Source organism: Lithobates pipiens, unplaced genomic scaffold (genome assembly GCF_037356315.1).
Source record: "Lithobates pipiens isolate NorthernLeopardFrog02 unplaced genomic scaffold, aLitPip1_a1.2 Scaffold_30, whole genome shotgun sequence".
NCBI lineage: Eukaryota > Metazoa > Chordata > Amphibia > Anura > Ranidae > Lithobates > Lithobates pipiens.
This window is the reverse complement of record NW_027507791.1, coordinates 11,724,542-11,739,395: the sequence shown is the minus strand read 5'-3', so window position 1 is coordinate 11,739,395 and position 14,854 is coordinate 11,724,542. Positions and strand designations below refer to the sequence as shown.

The 14,854-nt window shown below is 44.2% G+C and overlaps 1 protein-coding gene across 4 annotated transcripts in view; it reads right to left on the bottom strand.

Moving 5' to 3' along the window:
• Positions 1-3,386: 3,386 nt before the first annotated feature.
• The window catches only part of TRAF3 (TNF receptor associated factor 3), a 124,554-nt gene continuing 113,086 nt past the window's right edge, over positions 3,387-14,854 (bottom strand). For all 4 annotated transcript variants that reach the window (XM_077463707.1, XM_077463709.1, XM_077463706.1 and 1 more), the window contains 3 exons: positions 12,295-12,435; positions 7,559-7,727; positions 3,387-4,304 (listed from right to left, as the gene is read on the bottom strand). In XM_077463707.1, coding sequence (XP_077319833.1) covers positions 3,733-4,304; positions 7,559-7,727; positions 12,295-12,435 — 882 coding nt within the window. In that variant the 3' untranslated portion in view covers positions 3,387-3,732. The remainder of the gene's footprint in view (positions 4,305-7,558; positions 7,728-12,294; positions 12,436-14,854) is intronic.

Sequence of the window (14,854 nt, the reverse complement as noted above, 5' to 3'; positions counted from 1 at the left end):
CAATAGACTATTAGGCCCCGTGAGATCAGCTACAGGAAGCGGACAGAACTTGCGGAGTAATCAGGAGGTGGGGGTCTGCAAACTAAGTGGACCTTGTATTTCAGGTCCTCCTTAAAAATAATTACACCCATGCTACTATGGTTTCATGGCTGTATCCATTCATTTACTCCAGCTCATAGGTGCTTACTCCTTCATGGGTCTATTTCTCCGAAAACCATTTTGCAAGATCCTAGAGCTGCGTCTCCCAAATGTTCTTAGAAGATTATAGCTCCTTCATGGTAACAAGCAAAATGGCAGCACTTGGGACAACCAATAGACTTATTAGGCCCCATAAACTCAGCTATAGCAAGCAGACAGAACTCCAGGTGAAAGGGGAGCTACCAACTAAGTGGATCTTGTATTTTAGGTCCTCCTTCAGTTAATTACACTGTGGTCTCATGGCTGTATTAACCCTAATACTCCAGCTCACAGGTGCTTACTTCTTACGGGTCCATTTCTCCAATAAACCATTTAGCAAGGTCCTGGAGCTGTATCTACAGAATGTTCTTAGAGCTCTATAGCTCCTTTATGGCAGCAAGCAAAATGGCAGCACTTGGGACAACCAATAGACTATTAGGCCCCGTGAGATCAGCTACAGGAAGCGGACAGAACTTGCGGAGTAATCAGGAGGTGGGGGTCTGCAAACTAAGTGGACCTTGTATTTCAGGTCCTCCTTAAAAATAATTACACCCATGCTACTATGGTTTCATGGCTGTATCCATTCATTTACTCCAGCTCATAGGTGCTTACTCCTTCATGGGTCTATTTCTCCGAAAACCATTTTGCAAGATCCTAGAGCTGCGTCTCCCAAATGTTCTTAGAGGATTATAGCTCCTTCATGGTAACAAGCAAAATGGCAGCACTTGGGACAACCAATAGACTTATTAGGCCCCATGAGCTCAGCTATAGCAAGCAGACAGAACTCCAGGTGAAAGGGGAGCTACCAACTAAGTGGATCTTGTATTTTAGGTCCTCCTTCAGTTAATTACACTGTGGTCTCATGGCTGTATTAACCCAAATACTCCAGCTCACAGGTGCTTACTTCTTCAGGGTCCATTTCTCCAATAAACCATTTATCAAGGTCCTGGAGCTGTGTCTACAGAATGTTCTCAGAGGTTTATAGCCTCTTTATGGCAACAACAAAATAGAAGCACTTGGGACCATCAAAGGACTATTAGTCTCCATGAGATCAGCCACAGGAAGTGGGCAGGACTTGAGGAGTAATTGGGGGTGGCTGCCAAGTAAGAGGCTGTTGTATTTTAGGTCCCCTTTAAATGAATTATGCTACTCACCCATTTATCAAACACTTCTACAATCCTGAACTCCTCCTCGCTGGTGCTTACTCCTCCAGAGTCCGATAAACCATTTAGCTGGGTCCTAAAGTTGTGTCTATAGAATGTTCTCAGCGTTTTATGGCAATAAGCAAAATGGCAGCACTTTGGACAACCAAAGGACTATTAGAAATACAAGTGAACCAAACAGATAATGACAACATAAACTGATGACCTTTTCTGGCCTTTCTTACAATATGAAGTTTAGAACAGATGAAATGCAATATCACACATAGAAGGTGAATGACTTGAATGCAGAGTGAGAAACTTCATTTGAATTTATTGAGAACCTGACAGTTCAGACAGATGCCCTAGTTTAGGGTGATATGGTGAAAGGCAATGATGCACAGCATCGAAGAATGATCTTAAAAATGTAATAACTGGTAATTGTGTCATAAACCTACGACATCATGGAGCTGCTTTACATTTCAAAAGTGAAATATTACGGCCAGAGATGAGCCAACCCATTCAGGAATCAGGTGAGTGGCTCCACCGGATCACGATCAGCAAATTTACTCCGCGTGAGGGCAACAGCCGAAAACCCCAGATTGTTGGATCGATTGGCTCATCTCTAATTGCGACAGATGAATCGCTGTAGTAGCTGCAACCAATCCGCTACTTTTTAGGATGTTTTCCCATAATCACCAGCAGAAAATGAAAAAATAAAATAAAAACGACAAAAATGACATCATGTTAAATAAAAAGGGAAAATTGGTAGTCATGGAACTATGTGTGTTTTTGTGATAGGTGGACACTGGTGACAATGGCAATGAAAAGGTGGATCTAAATATGGAGATGACCGTTATTTTACAGGATTTCCTTAAACTTCCATTTAAGGCCAAGTAAATCTAAAACTACAAATGAGAATTCTATAACCCTCAAATGTGTAAAATCTCCCGTGTCCAATCAGAACATGAGCTATTTGACATATATTGAAACCCAATTTCCCCATAAGGGGAATGTGGTGGAGTGTCCTTCATTGGGATAATTGACAGCTAGTCATCATTGTGACCTAACCGTCTACCCTCAGGATCAGAACTTTACATCAAATGCACTCTTTTCTAATATGCCTATGGAACTTTTACATGCGTTTATAGAAAGTTGCGATAAACATTTTTTGGGACTTTATGGTTTCAACACCAGTGTCACCTTCACAATTTTTAGTCTTTGTCGAAAGCCTAAAAGGTTATTCCCAAAGCCACATGGCAGCGGAAAGCAAGGTTCCGGAACCCCTTCTCTTATTGTCCAAAGGCTGTGGCATTGACAAAGCTCAGGTCTGGCAAAGGGTCAAAGCGTAGCTAAACCCAAAAACAAAAAATGATTACATTGCAACGTACTGGTCCTTTCCCTTCATCTGCAACCTGGTAGTTCTACCAACAACGCATACACTGTCCTAGGGTGAGACCGCTCACTCCTCCAATGTATCTATGGGGGCAGCCATGGTTGCCTTTCAGGCTGGACTACAAACATGTCTGCCTTTATTCATCTCCATTACATGGGGAGATGGGGAGACATGTCTGCCTTTATTCATCTCCATTACATGGGGAGATTAGTAGTTTGCAAAAGGTAAACATTGTTTTATGCTGCATTTCAGGCAATATCAATGGATATTTTATGTACTTGCTGAAAAAATGTCCTGGAAAAAAAAGAAAAAAAGAAATGCAGCCAGCATAGCTAAGGTGTGGGTGAGCTGCAACATATCAAATTTATATTCTTGGGTTTAGTTATCCTTTAATACTCTCTGATGGGGGTGACAAATGGATGTTATCTAGAGATTGACGCAAAACGCAGTGGCTATACTTTGTTCTGAAAAAAATAAAAATAAATCACAAATATAGCTTTGATACTATTGGGCAGATTAAAATATTATATATATATATATATATATATATATATATATATATATATATATATATATATATATCCCCTTTCTGTCTGCTACCCCCTGAGCAAAAGTTATCACAAACTATTCCCAATTCCTGTCCCCGCCGAACCCCCACCCCACCCCCACCCCCTTCCTCACCCTACCTCAGAGCAAAACAATTAAAAAAATAAATAAATTAAACCTCACAACTTAAACCTCAGTTAGCACAAGGGTGAAACTACTCTTCAATCATTGACAATTCCAACACGCTCTGTGTAACAATAAAGAGGTCAATCATTGCACAGAATGTCGCGGTCTTGTGCGTCGGAGCCCCTCCCCCGGGGGGGTCCTTGGTTCCTTCTGGTTTTCGGTTCCAGCTCCAACAGGTCCACTTCCAAGTCTGGGGACCTCTTGGTTTTTTTTTGTTTTCGAGACAGATTGTACAAAAACCCCAAGCTGCTCTTTCCTTATAAAAACAGCACCTGGCACTGCCCGCTATCAAGGGTCCGGCAAGTCTGATGTATCGACTATGACTTTAATAAAAATAGTATCGTCTTTTATGTACGTCCCGTTTTCCAGCACGGTCTGAGCGACAAACACAGGGCACCCGGAGGCAATGTTCATTTCCCCGGTGGGTTTTTTGAAGCTGCTGCTGTTGGGGTCTGGCTTGAAGGCGTCGCCTAGATGGCGGCGTGACGGTCCCTGGTCCATTAGCATGAGGCTTACTTTCTGTTTGAATGGCCAAGGAAGCAAAGAATCGTACTCTCCCCTCATGATAACGAAGAACAGCGATAAATGAGTGTTCTTCCCCATGCCGTCCCCGTTCAGGTAGACCCTGGCGCACATCTTGTAGCCAAAGTAGCCGGTGTAGAAGGGCTGACTGTACAGCGACAATGTCTTTCCCATGACGGCCTCTTGCTTCCGCCTCTTGTAATCACGGATTTTCCAGATCAAAATGCCGTTGTAGCTCGCGGTCTCCAGGACCTGGAACCGGAGGTCCATGTCGGCCAGGCGGATGTCGTGAACGCTCAACATCTGGTCGTGTCTATTAATTTGGGTCTCCAGGACACCTAAGGGAATAAGGCAAAAACATTAGAAAAATATGAACATCTACTGTGAGGGGATATAAAATCTGATCTCTAGGCATCAGAAACGACTCTTGCAGTGGGGGTTGCTGTACCCCCCCACTGCAATGGATGAATGCTTGCTTATTCTAGGGGTGCACAGATAAGGTGCAATACTTATACCCCTGGCTTCAATGCTTCCGCCCCTATAAGGTGCTCTCAAGCTGCGGTCGGATCTCCTCACGTACAATGGAGGGTTAATAACCCTGCACTCTACATGATACAGAGGGGCAGGTCACAGAGCTTCAGGCTGAGAACACCACTGGAGCAAGGGTTGGGGTAAGTAATAACCTTATACTTGGACCCCTAGACTAAGTGTACACTCACACTGGGGCCAGTTAAACTGAACCGTGCCCTTCTTCCCCTACTGGTCTGCATTCACATTAGCAACACCTACAAATGTTCTTGGGCACCATAGGTCTGTACAGGGGGTGTGCCAGGTGTGCCTGGGCACACCCTAATTACGTTTAGCGCCGATTCCCCAGTATTCCTCCCCCGCAGGGCTGCTGGCTTTCCGCCTCTCCCCCCAGCTGCTGCGGGGGATGTTTCAGGATGGAGAGTGGGGGAAGGGGTAACTATGTCACTTACCAGCACCTTCCATTTTCTAAATGATTACACTCACACATAACTGAACCACAGTAAACTGTTTTCACTACGCTTCAGTTTGTGAAGGAACAGGAAGCCGCTCAGCATAGAGCACTTCCCATTCATTCACTGTCCAGTGCAGCTTAGGCTGCAGAGAAAGCCATGTGTGTTTTATCTTTGGGGTGCACACCCTAATGCAATAAGCTGCACACATCTATACTGGGCACAATCCTCTGATAACCAGACCACTGATACGAGCTTCATTATATTGCCCTCTATGGTGTTCTGTGCTCTGGCATGGTTTACACTCACACTGAAGCAAACTGTACTGACCACAAGTGAACCTCTGTTCAAAGCTTGGGGTGCTTAATCAATCCCAAGCACAGTTCAGAGCACTCGCACTACACAAAATGAACCAGCCCAAGGGGGGTGAACTGTGCCCAGGACTGGTTCAAAGTGCCAGCGTGAGTGTACCCTCAAAGAACAAGAAAGAAAAAGGGCACCACCTTCTAAGTGTAGTTTATTAGTAAACCCATAAAAACAAATTGATAATTATGCACTTACTGTTTTTATTGGTCTATACAGCGTGTTTATAATTATAGATTTTTGGGGTTTTATGGATTTATACAGTGAGTGCATAATTACCAATTTGTTTTCATGGGTTTACTAATAAAATACACTTAGAAAGTGGTGACCTCTTTCTTTCTTGTTACCTTTACACTCTACAGCAGTGGTCTCCAAGCTGTGGCCCTTTGCTTGCCTTTATCTGGCCTTTGAGCTCCATTCCAAGAAAAATGACACCTATAATTGGGCACCTTTCCTCCTACTGACACCATCATTGGGGCACTATTCTTCCCATTGATACCAACAATTGGGCACTATTCCTTCCATTGAAACCAACGATGAAGCACTGATGCTGGGGCATTTTTTACTGCCACTGGCCACAGTCTAACCCCTTTAACACTGAAGGACAGCAAACTGCCCTTTGCTTAGGATACCCGAGGTCCTATTACCCAGAGGTGCAGCAGCCATATTGTGCCTGTCTCTCCCCCCCCCCCGCCAAAAAAAAAAATGTTAGATGTTCCTCCAGGTCTCAAAGTGTACATCCAGTGATCCATAGGGTACTCTGATGGGGACACTTGGTGTAAGGGAACACTGATGGGGACAGTTAATGTAAGGGGCTCTCTGCTGGGGACAGTTGATGTAAGGGGCTCTCTGCTGGGGACAGTTGATGTAAGGGGCTCTCTGCTGGGAACAGTTGATGTAAGGGGCTCTCTGCTGGGAACAGTTGATGAAGGGGCTCTCTGCTGGGGACAGTTGATGTAAGGGGCTCTCTGCTGGGGACAGTTGATATAAGGGGCTCTCTGCTGGGGACAGTTGATGTAAGGGGCTCTCTGCTGGGGACAGTTGATGTAAGGGGCTCTCTGCTGGGAACAGTTGATGTAAGGGGCTCTCTGCTGGGGACAGTTGATGTAAGGGGCTCTCTGCTGGGGACAGTTGATGTAAGGGGCTCTCTGCTGGGGACAGTTGATGTAAGGGGCTCTCTGCTGGGGACAGTTGATGTAAGGGGCTCTCTGCTGGGGACAGTTGATGTAAGGGGCTCTCTGCTGGGGACAGTTGATGTAAGGGGCTCTCTGCTGGGGACAGTTGATGTAAGGGGCTATCTGCTGGGGACAGTTGATGTAAGGGGCTCTCTGCTGGGGACAGTTGATGTAAGGGGCTCTCTGCTGGGGACAGTTGATGTAAGGGGCTCTCTGCTGGGGACAGTTGATGTAAGGGGCTCTCTGCTGGGGACAGTTGATGTAAGGGGCTCTCTGCTGGGGACAGTTGATGTAAGGGGCTCTCTGCTGGGGACAGTTGATGTAAGGGGCCCTCTGCTGGGGACAGTTGATGTAAGGGGCCCTCTGCTGGGGACAGTTGATGTAAGGGGCTCTCTGCTGGGGACAGTTGATGTAAGGGGCTCTCTGCTGGGGACAGTTTATGTAAGGGGCTCTCTGCTGGGGACAGTTGATGTAAGGGGCTCTCTGCTGGGGACAGTTGATGTAAGGGGCTCTCTGCTGGGGACAGTTGATGTAAGGGGCTCTCTGCTGGGGACAGTTGATGTAAGGGGCTCTCTGCTGGGGACAGTTGATGTAAGGGGCTCTCTGCTGGGGACAGTCGATGTAAGGGGCTCTCTGCTGGGGACAGTCGATGTAAGGGGCTCTCTGCTGGGGACAGTTGATGTAAGGGGCTCTCTGCTGGGGACAGTTGATGTAAGGGGCTCTCTGCTGGGGACAGTTGATGTAAGGGGCTCTCTGCTGGGGACAGTTGATGTAAGGGGCTCTCTGCTGGGGACAGTTGATGTAAGGGGCTCTCTGCTGGGGACAGTTGATGCAAGGGGCTCTCTGCTGGGGACAGTTGATGTAAGGGGCTCTCTGCTGGGGACAGTTGATGTAAGGGGCTCTCTGCTGGGGACAGTTGATGTAAGGGGACATTCTGATGGGGACAATTGATTGATGTAAGGAAGCACGCCACTGGTGACAGTTGATGTAAGGAAGTACCCCTTTACAAAATAAAGCTTTGGCTTTAAATTTTACATCCCTGGGGTCAGGCTAAGATCTTTCGGTTGTCCTTACCTGGATTCCATGCAGCAGCAGTCTTACTTATCGTCTCCAACTGAGTCAGACGGGCCTGTAGTGACTCCAGAGAGCTCTTTATATTATCTGCGTCTTCCCCTGTCTGCCGCAAGCTATGGATTTCCTTATCCAAGTCCTTTAGCTTTTCTGCTTGGCCTTCAATTACTCTCTGCACAGAGGAAATAAAATGTCAATAATAAAAACGATACACCAACTAAGAAGGATAACAAAAATCAATCTGGGTGCAATTCTCCTGCAAGCCCAGTTATCTGATGGCAACAAACTGCATTGAATTAAACCCAACGCAGGAAAGACATTGCACCTGGCCATCATTTAGCAAGCCAAGACACGGTAAAATCTCCTTCAATTATCATGAGCCTATCAGATGCACACAAAGTTGTCCAAAATGATCAGAATCTCTCAAATTGTGGCCTGGCCCCTATTGCTCCATGATGGGGATTTTAAATTGGTAAAACCAACTGGTAATACATAGGTTAATAACTGATAATACATAGGATAATAACTGATACAACTGATAATATAGCCGAGGCTTTGCAGACTTACTTTACAATTATTAGTCTTTATAAAATCCAATACTTGAGATGCATTAAGAGCAAAAAAAGATTTAAGAAATCCTTTGCAAAAAGGAACAGAACTAAGATTCACAATAGGGAACCTAGGTCCTTACTCTTTATCAACAGGCAAAAAAGGGCAAACCCCTCAATCTGTCTCCCGAGGGTGGCGCTATAACCCAATGAACAGAGATCAAAATCTCAGGAGGTCCCCTTCAAATCTTAAATGTTCTCTTTTTGAGAGCTCTTTGGAAATGTAATTATAGTGGGTCCAGAGTACAATCTGCACATGAAATGCAAAAAATATATTGTAAAAGAAAGAAGCAGATGATACTCATATGAAGAAGACAAATTTAATACGGTTTATATCGTTTATAATGAGAATACTACTATAATAAATAATAAAGCTAAACTCCAGGCAGATTTTAAATATACCAGTGAATGCATTTATGTCTAAAAAATAAAATTTGATTTATTTTAAATAATAAAAACAAAAATATAAATTGGCTTCATTTTAGACCCCTTTCACACCAAGGTGCTTTTCAGGCGCTTTCACCCAAAAAAAAAAAAAAAAGCACCCGAAAACCTATTTCCATTAAAATCAATGAATGCTTTCACACTGGGGCAGTGGGCTGGCAGGGGGAGGGAAGAAACACCCCTCTCCATTGAAATTAATGGAATGCGCTTCAAAAGCGCCTGAAAAGCTCTTTAAAAGCATTCAAACTGGTTTAGAGGCGACTCCGTGTGAAAAGGGCCTTAGAAGCTGGTAAATCCTTGCACATCAGCACTCACACTGGGTGAGGGAGGGTCAGCAATTGGACCAATCAGCTGTCCTGAATTCACATGTGCTGACAAGGAGCATGCTTACAGGAAGAGGGGGGTAAGGGTGGGCTATCTAAGCTTATCCCTGCTCCTTGACTGTCCAATCACAGACTGAGGAAAGAAAGATGACCAGGCTGTGTTGCCAAAAGCAGAACAATGGCCTCCGATTAAAAATGATGGTGCTGCAGCACTTAAAGAAGAGCTCCACCCAAAAGGGGAAGATCCACTTGATCGTTTACTTATAGGTAAAATTCATGCATGGGAGTTTACTACTTCTTTAATTTATGAGGCTTGCATACATCACATAGCAGTCTTTTTTTAAGGAAAAAAAATAAAAAATCACCACCCCAGACAGGCTATGCTGTCTAGGCAGGGCTGTGTAAATCTCAGGACTGGTTGGGCAGAATTAAAAATCCTTTGGCAGGTAGGGCATGTTTCAGCTGTGTATTTTGCTGGGCACCTGGAGTTCAGCTTTAAGAATGAATACACACCTGCCCTGAACTCCCCTTGTGATGCTTATGAAAAGTCGCTTATTACAAAAAAGTAAAGTCACTTATGACAACACGCGGAGAGCCCCCCCCTTTTTTTTGGGTCTTTATAAAAAAGTATGCAAATGTTTTCACAGAAATTGTCCATTTCAAAGACTTGTGAAACCGTTATGTCAGAGTGAGAAATTTCTGCAGCTCAAACACAATACGGTTACTTCTCTCCCCCCCCCCCCTGCACAGGAAACCCTCTGATGACAGGTAGAAGAGATCTTTCCTGGCAGGTCTGATAGGCATTAAAGGAGAACTCTGCCAGGAATATCCTCCGGCGGAGCTGGGCACATAATACAATGGTTCCTGTGCAAAAAAAAAAAAAAACAGCCGTAGACACATTACTCTATTTATTGATAATTCTATTATAATAAATAGATTTTCTCCATCCCTTTGAGATAGCATACTGGCTAATCAGGACTCTGTTTTGCTCAGCTCTGTTAGTCTAACACTGTAAATGTGCTTACATGAAGGGAAAGCGCACAGCTGACCTCATCACTCCTCTGCTGCTCCTGCCCAATTAGCACCAAGCTGTAACTGCACTAGAAGGAATGCCTGCATGACAATACTAGCTGAACAGGAGGCCAACATTTTAAAGTGTTTTCAAGTGAACATAAATCCATTTTTTTGTGTGTGGATTTAGGTAAGTAGTGGTTAACTTTCTTGACATGGGGGGGCTTCAAGCTTGGCACTCAACATCACAAATGGGCTGCACATAAACTTGTAAACTATAAATAACTATAATAGTAAATATTCAGTGTCAGAGACAGCAGACAACAGGATATAGTCAGACTATTGGCATGATACAAAAGATGGTCAGAGACTGCGGACATGATACAGGAGATGGTCAGAGACGGCGGACATACTACAAGAGATGGTCAGAGACGGCGGACATACTACAAGAGATGGTCAGAGACGGCAGACATACTACAAGAGATGGTCAGGGACGGCAGACATACTACAAGAGATGGTCAGGGACGGCAGACATACTACAAGAGATGGTCAGAGACGGCAGACATACTACAAGAGATGGTCAGGGACGGCAGACATACTACAAGAGATGGTCAGGGACGGCAGACATACTACAAGAGATGGTCAGAGACAGCAGACATACTACAAGAGATGGTCAGAGACAGCAGACATACTACAAGAGATGGTCAGAGACGGCAGACATACTACAAGAGATGGTCAGAGACGGCAGACATACTACAAGAGATGGTCAGAGACGGCAGACATACTACAAGAGATGGTCAGAGACGGCAGACATACTACAAGAGATGGTCAGAGACGGCAGACATACTACAAGAGATGGTCAGAGACGGCAGACATACTACAAGAGATGGTCAGAGACGGCAGACATACTACAAGAGATGGTCAGAGACGGCAGACATACTACAAGAGATGGTCAGAGACGGCAGACATACTACAAGAGATGGTCAGAGAGAGACCTACAGGGCAACTGAAGAATCAAGTTTTTGAATACTGACAAGGAAGTCAATATACAATACATTTTTGTTTCTGAAGGAATGTAAGCTGTGGAGGAAGTAATGTACAGAACTGCAATTTCCCTGTCTGAATACTGAGTACAGCATGTTCCTGGTCATGTAGGCAATTTAAGATTACAACAGATTAAGGCGGGCACTGTGCCAAAACTATAGGCCACATCTGTGTACAGGGTTATAGTAGTTCTGCGGTTGTACACCGTTATCATATAATATGTATATAGGAGCATTGAGTGACGGAAAAAAAAAAAAAGGACCTTGAAATGGCAATAATAATTGTAGTAAGAACTACATTAAAACATATGTTGTCCTTGCTTTCCAAATAACCTTTAACAGAGGGAAATCAACAGCCAACAGACAGCATCAATGGGCAACCAGCCACCAACGGTTATCAACGGTCTACAGAGGGCAACCAATCACCAACCAACCATCAAAAGAAGCTAGCCAACTGCCAAGAGTGGGCAACGGATTGTCGACCGACAGAGGGCAACGGATTGTCGACCGACAGAGGGCAACTGATTGTCGACCGACAGAGGGCAACTGATTGTCGACCGACAGAGGGCAACTGATTGTCGACCGACAGAGGGCAACTGATTGTCGACCGACAGAGGGCAACTGATTGTCGACCGACAGAGGGCAACTGATTGTCGACCGACAGAGGCCAGCAAACTGCCAACATAGGACAAACATCCACCAACAGTCAGTCAGAGCAACCAGTTACCAACCAACCATCAAAAGAGGGCAACCAACAGTCAACCAATCACAAACCAGCTTTCAACAGAGGCCAGGCAACTGCCAATAGAAGGCACCCAACTAACAGTCAGCGCAACCAACCACAAACCAAAAGTCAACAGAGCGCAACCAATTACCAACCAACCATCAAAGAGAGGACAGGCAAATGGGGCAACCAACCACCAACAAAGTGTTAACCAATGGGGGCAACCAATCACTAACCAACCATCAACACAGGCCAGCCAGATACCAACAGAAGGCAACCAACCAATAGCTAAGAAAGACCAACCATCCACCAACTAACTGTTAACCAACAGTCAACAGAGGGCAACCAACTAATAGAGGCTTACCAACCGCCAGCAGAGGGCAACAAATCGTTAACCATCAACAGAGAACAATCACCAACCAACCACCAACAAAGATCAACAAACTGCCAACAAAGGAAAATCTGCTATCACACAAGCATCAATGGCAAAACGATTGCTGACGAAAAATGCATCAAATCCTAAGCACAATAGTACGACCCCCTCAAGAGAAACCTTGGGAATAGAAGCCATATTTGTATTGCTTACCTGCAGTTGATGGATTTTGGCTTCATTGTTTCTCAGCATCTCTTTGTGTCTCTCAATCTCCACTTCAAAGTTACACATCTGTTTATGAAGTATCTGAATACTTTTGTTTTTATCTGAACTTTCATTCTGTAACAAGGACACCTATGGAAAGGAAAACACATGACAAGGCCGGGTGAATGATGAGCTCCATTTTCTCTCCATTAACTTGTAAAGTTACCATAAATTATTTTTAAGGGTGGCTGATATCTGTAGTAACAATGGAAACATGTCATACTGTTTACTTAAAGATTTGTATCAAGGAAAAAAATTACGTGAAACTACGGCAGTAAAGCAACTTCCGCATGGTGCCTCTACTTCCTTTACAAGGCTAGTCCACCTGAAACTGACCTTTCCAATGCTTGGTAGATGTCAGAGAGCTACAATTCTGGCTTTACACACATTCTGTGCCACTTATGAGGGGCTCCCACAATCCCTGCTGGATTTTATTTTTATTTTACACTATGCGGAATATAGCTGGAACAGCGGGAACAGTGCTAAGAACTCTCATAGGGAGATCTCCTTTTTTGAAGTATTCAAGACATATAAAACACCAGGCAAAACATTGCTCTTGAATTAAAGAGCTACACCAAATGTCCAAAATTAAGTTTATTCCAAATATTGAAGTATGGGATATAACGCGTTTCGGAGATCGTTCCCTTCATCAGGGCTTAAAGTAGAAGTTCAGGTTAAAACTAAAATACTTGAAATCTACTTGCAAAGCAGCCCACAGAGAATTGCACCCATGATCACTGCAGCACAGGAACAATGCATAGGCTTTCCATTGCTGCTCCCCAGGCTCAGACCGTTAGGGTCCCGCTGTTATTGGGCTGGTGCATTGTGGCATACAACCATTGTTCTGCAGACTAGAAGAGGGGCTGCAATTTATCCCCAAAGTTGTGCATGGTCGCACATCTAAAAGCCCCACCTCACTCCCTGACTGTGCCTGACATTGGACTGGCATGTCACTTCAAGGCAGGAGAGATGGAAGGTGAGGCTGAGAGGGAGACAGCAAATGCACACAGGCACAAGCTCTGTGAATACGCTGTGGAGGGACCTCTAATACTAGTAAGTCCTCTGGTAGCCTATGTGTTTCATCAGCAGTGCACAGAGACTGTTTGATAGTCTCCATGCACCTACCCTTAATACAAACCTGCATGAGGGTAAGAAAACCTTGAGCCTTTACAAACACTAAGTCGCACTGATCTGAACGGGTGCCATTGAAAACAATGGGCTGCGACTTGTCCTGCAACTTTGTCTCCAAAGTTGCATGACAAGTTGCACAAGTGTGAATAGGGCCTTATCCTACAATTTTAAAGTGTATAACTCTTTTCCCATTCCCCCTGCAGTCTGCACCCTGGGCAGCCGCACTTTTTACCCTTATATTCGGCCTGCTAAATTCACATGATCGTTCCCAATACTACATTGAGAAACATTCCCCCATCCTAGCATCCTTGTACAACACTGTTCAACAGCACCTCTCCAAATATAAAACTCTTCATGAACAAAGCAGAGGATGCCTAGTACTTGACTTTAAGCTCTGTGTAGACTTCTAGAAAAAAAGCGAGCTGACTGTAAGTACAGGGGAAGGTGAAAATTAGGAAGCCCATGGAGTACTATTTTCATGATTGAAAGTCAGTAAAATAAGATTTTTCAGCAGCTACTGAAACTTCTAGCAGGTGCAAAATGAAATGAAATGGCGATATCTACTGACATTCAATCACATAATGGCAGAGATTTCCTTTAACAAGTGATATAATGCTAATTTAGTAATTTAAATCTTTTGTTGGACCTAGTGGCTGTATAAATCACATAAATGTAGCAGGGCAATCTTCCCAGCTTAGTATGGAAAGCCCCAGCGCCGTATAGACTTCCTGGTCAACGGGGGGGGGGGGTGTAACCATAATGTCTCTAACCAAACATCTGTCTGATCAAGATAAATACAACATTACAAAAATAAGAATTAAAAAAAGATATAAAACAATAGCAGATTCCCCAGCTGGAGGAAGAAGAAAAACAAGCCCCCAGTTCCTTATTGACAGTCATCACATGGCCAGGCTGTGGCTTGCTTGGCAAATCCTGGGATTTCCAGTGATTCATCATTAACGGGTAAAAGGAAGCAAAGAGTCCTAAGAATAAAGGACGACCATGGGAAATAGTACATATGATAAATGGCAGCTATTTATCAAGACTATCAGAGGAGTCACTTTATTGGCATCAGGAGGAAGCTGCTTGAATCCCACACAATGGGGCCTGATCATATGTATATACACAAACTGTGTGTGTATATATTATATATATATATATATATATATATATATATGATCACGCTTACGTTGTTTAAAAATATAATGTGTGGAATCCCTTCTACATGATCTATTATGGAGCCTACACATCCCATTCACCAGAGACCGGTGACATCACTGAGAATGCAGCCTATCCATTCACTGGAGACCAGTGACATCACTGAGAAGGCAGCCTATCCATTCACTAGGGATCAATGACATCACTGAGAATGCAGCCT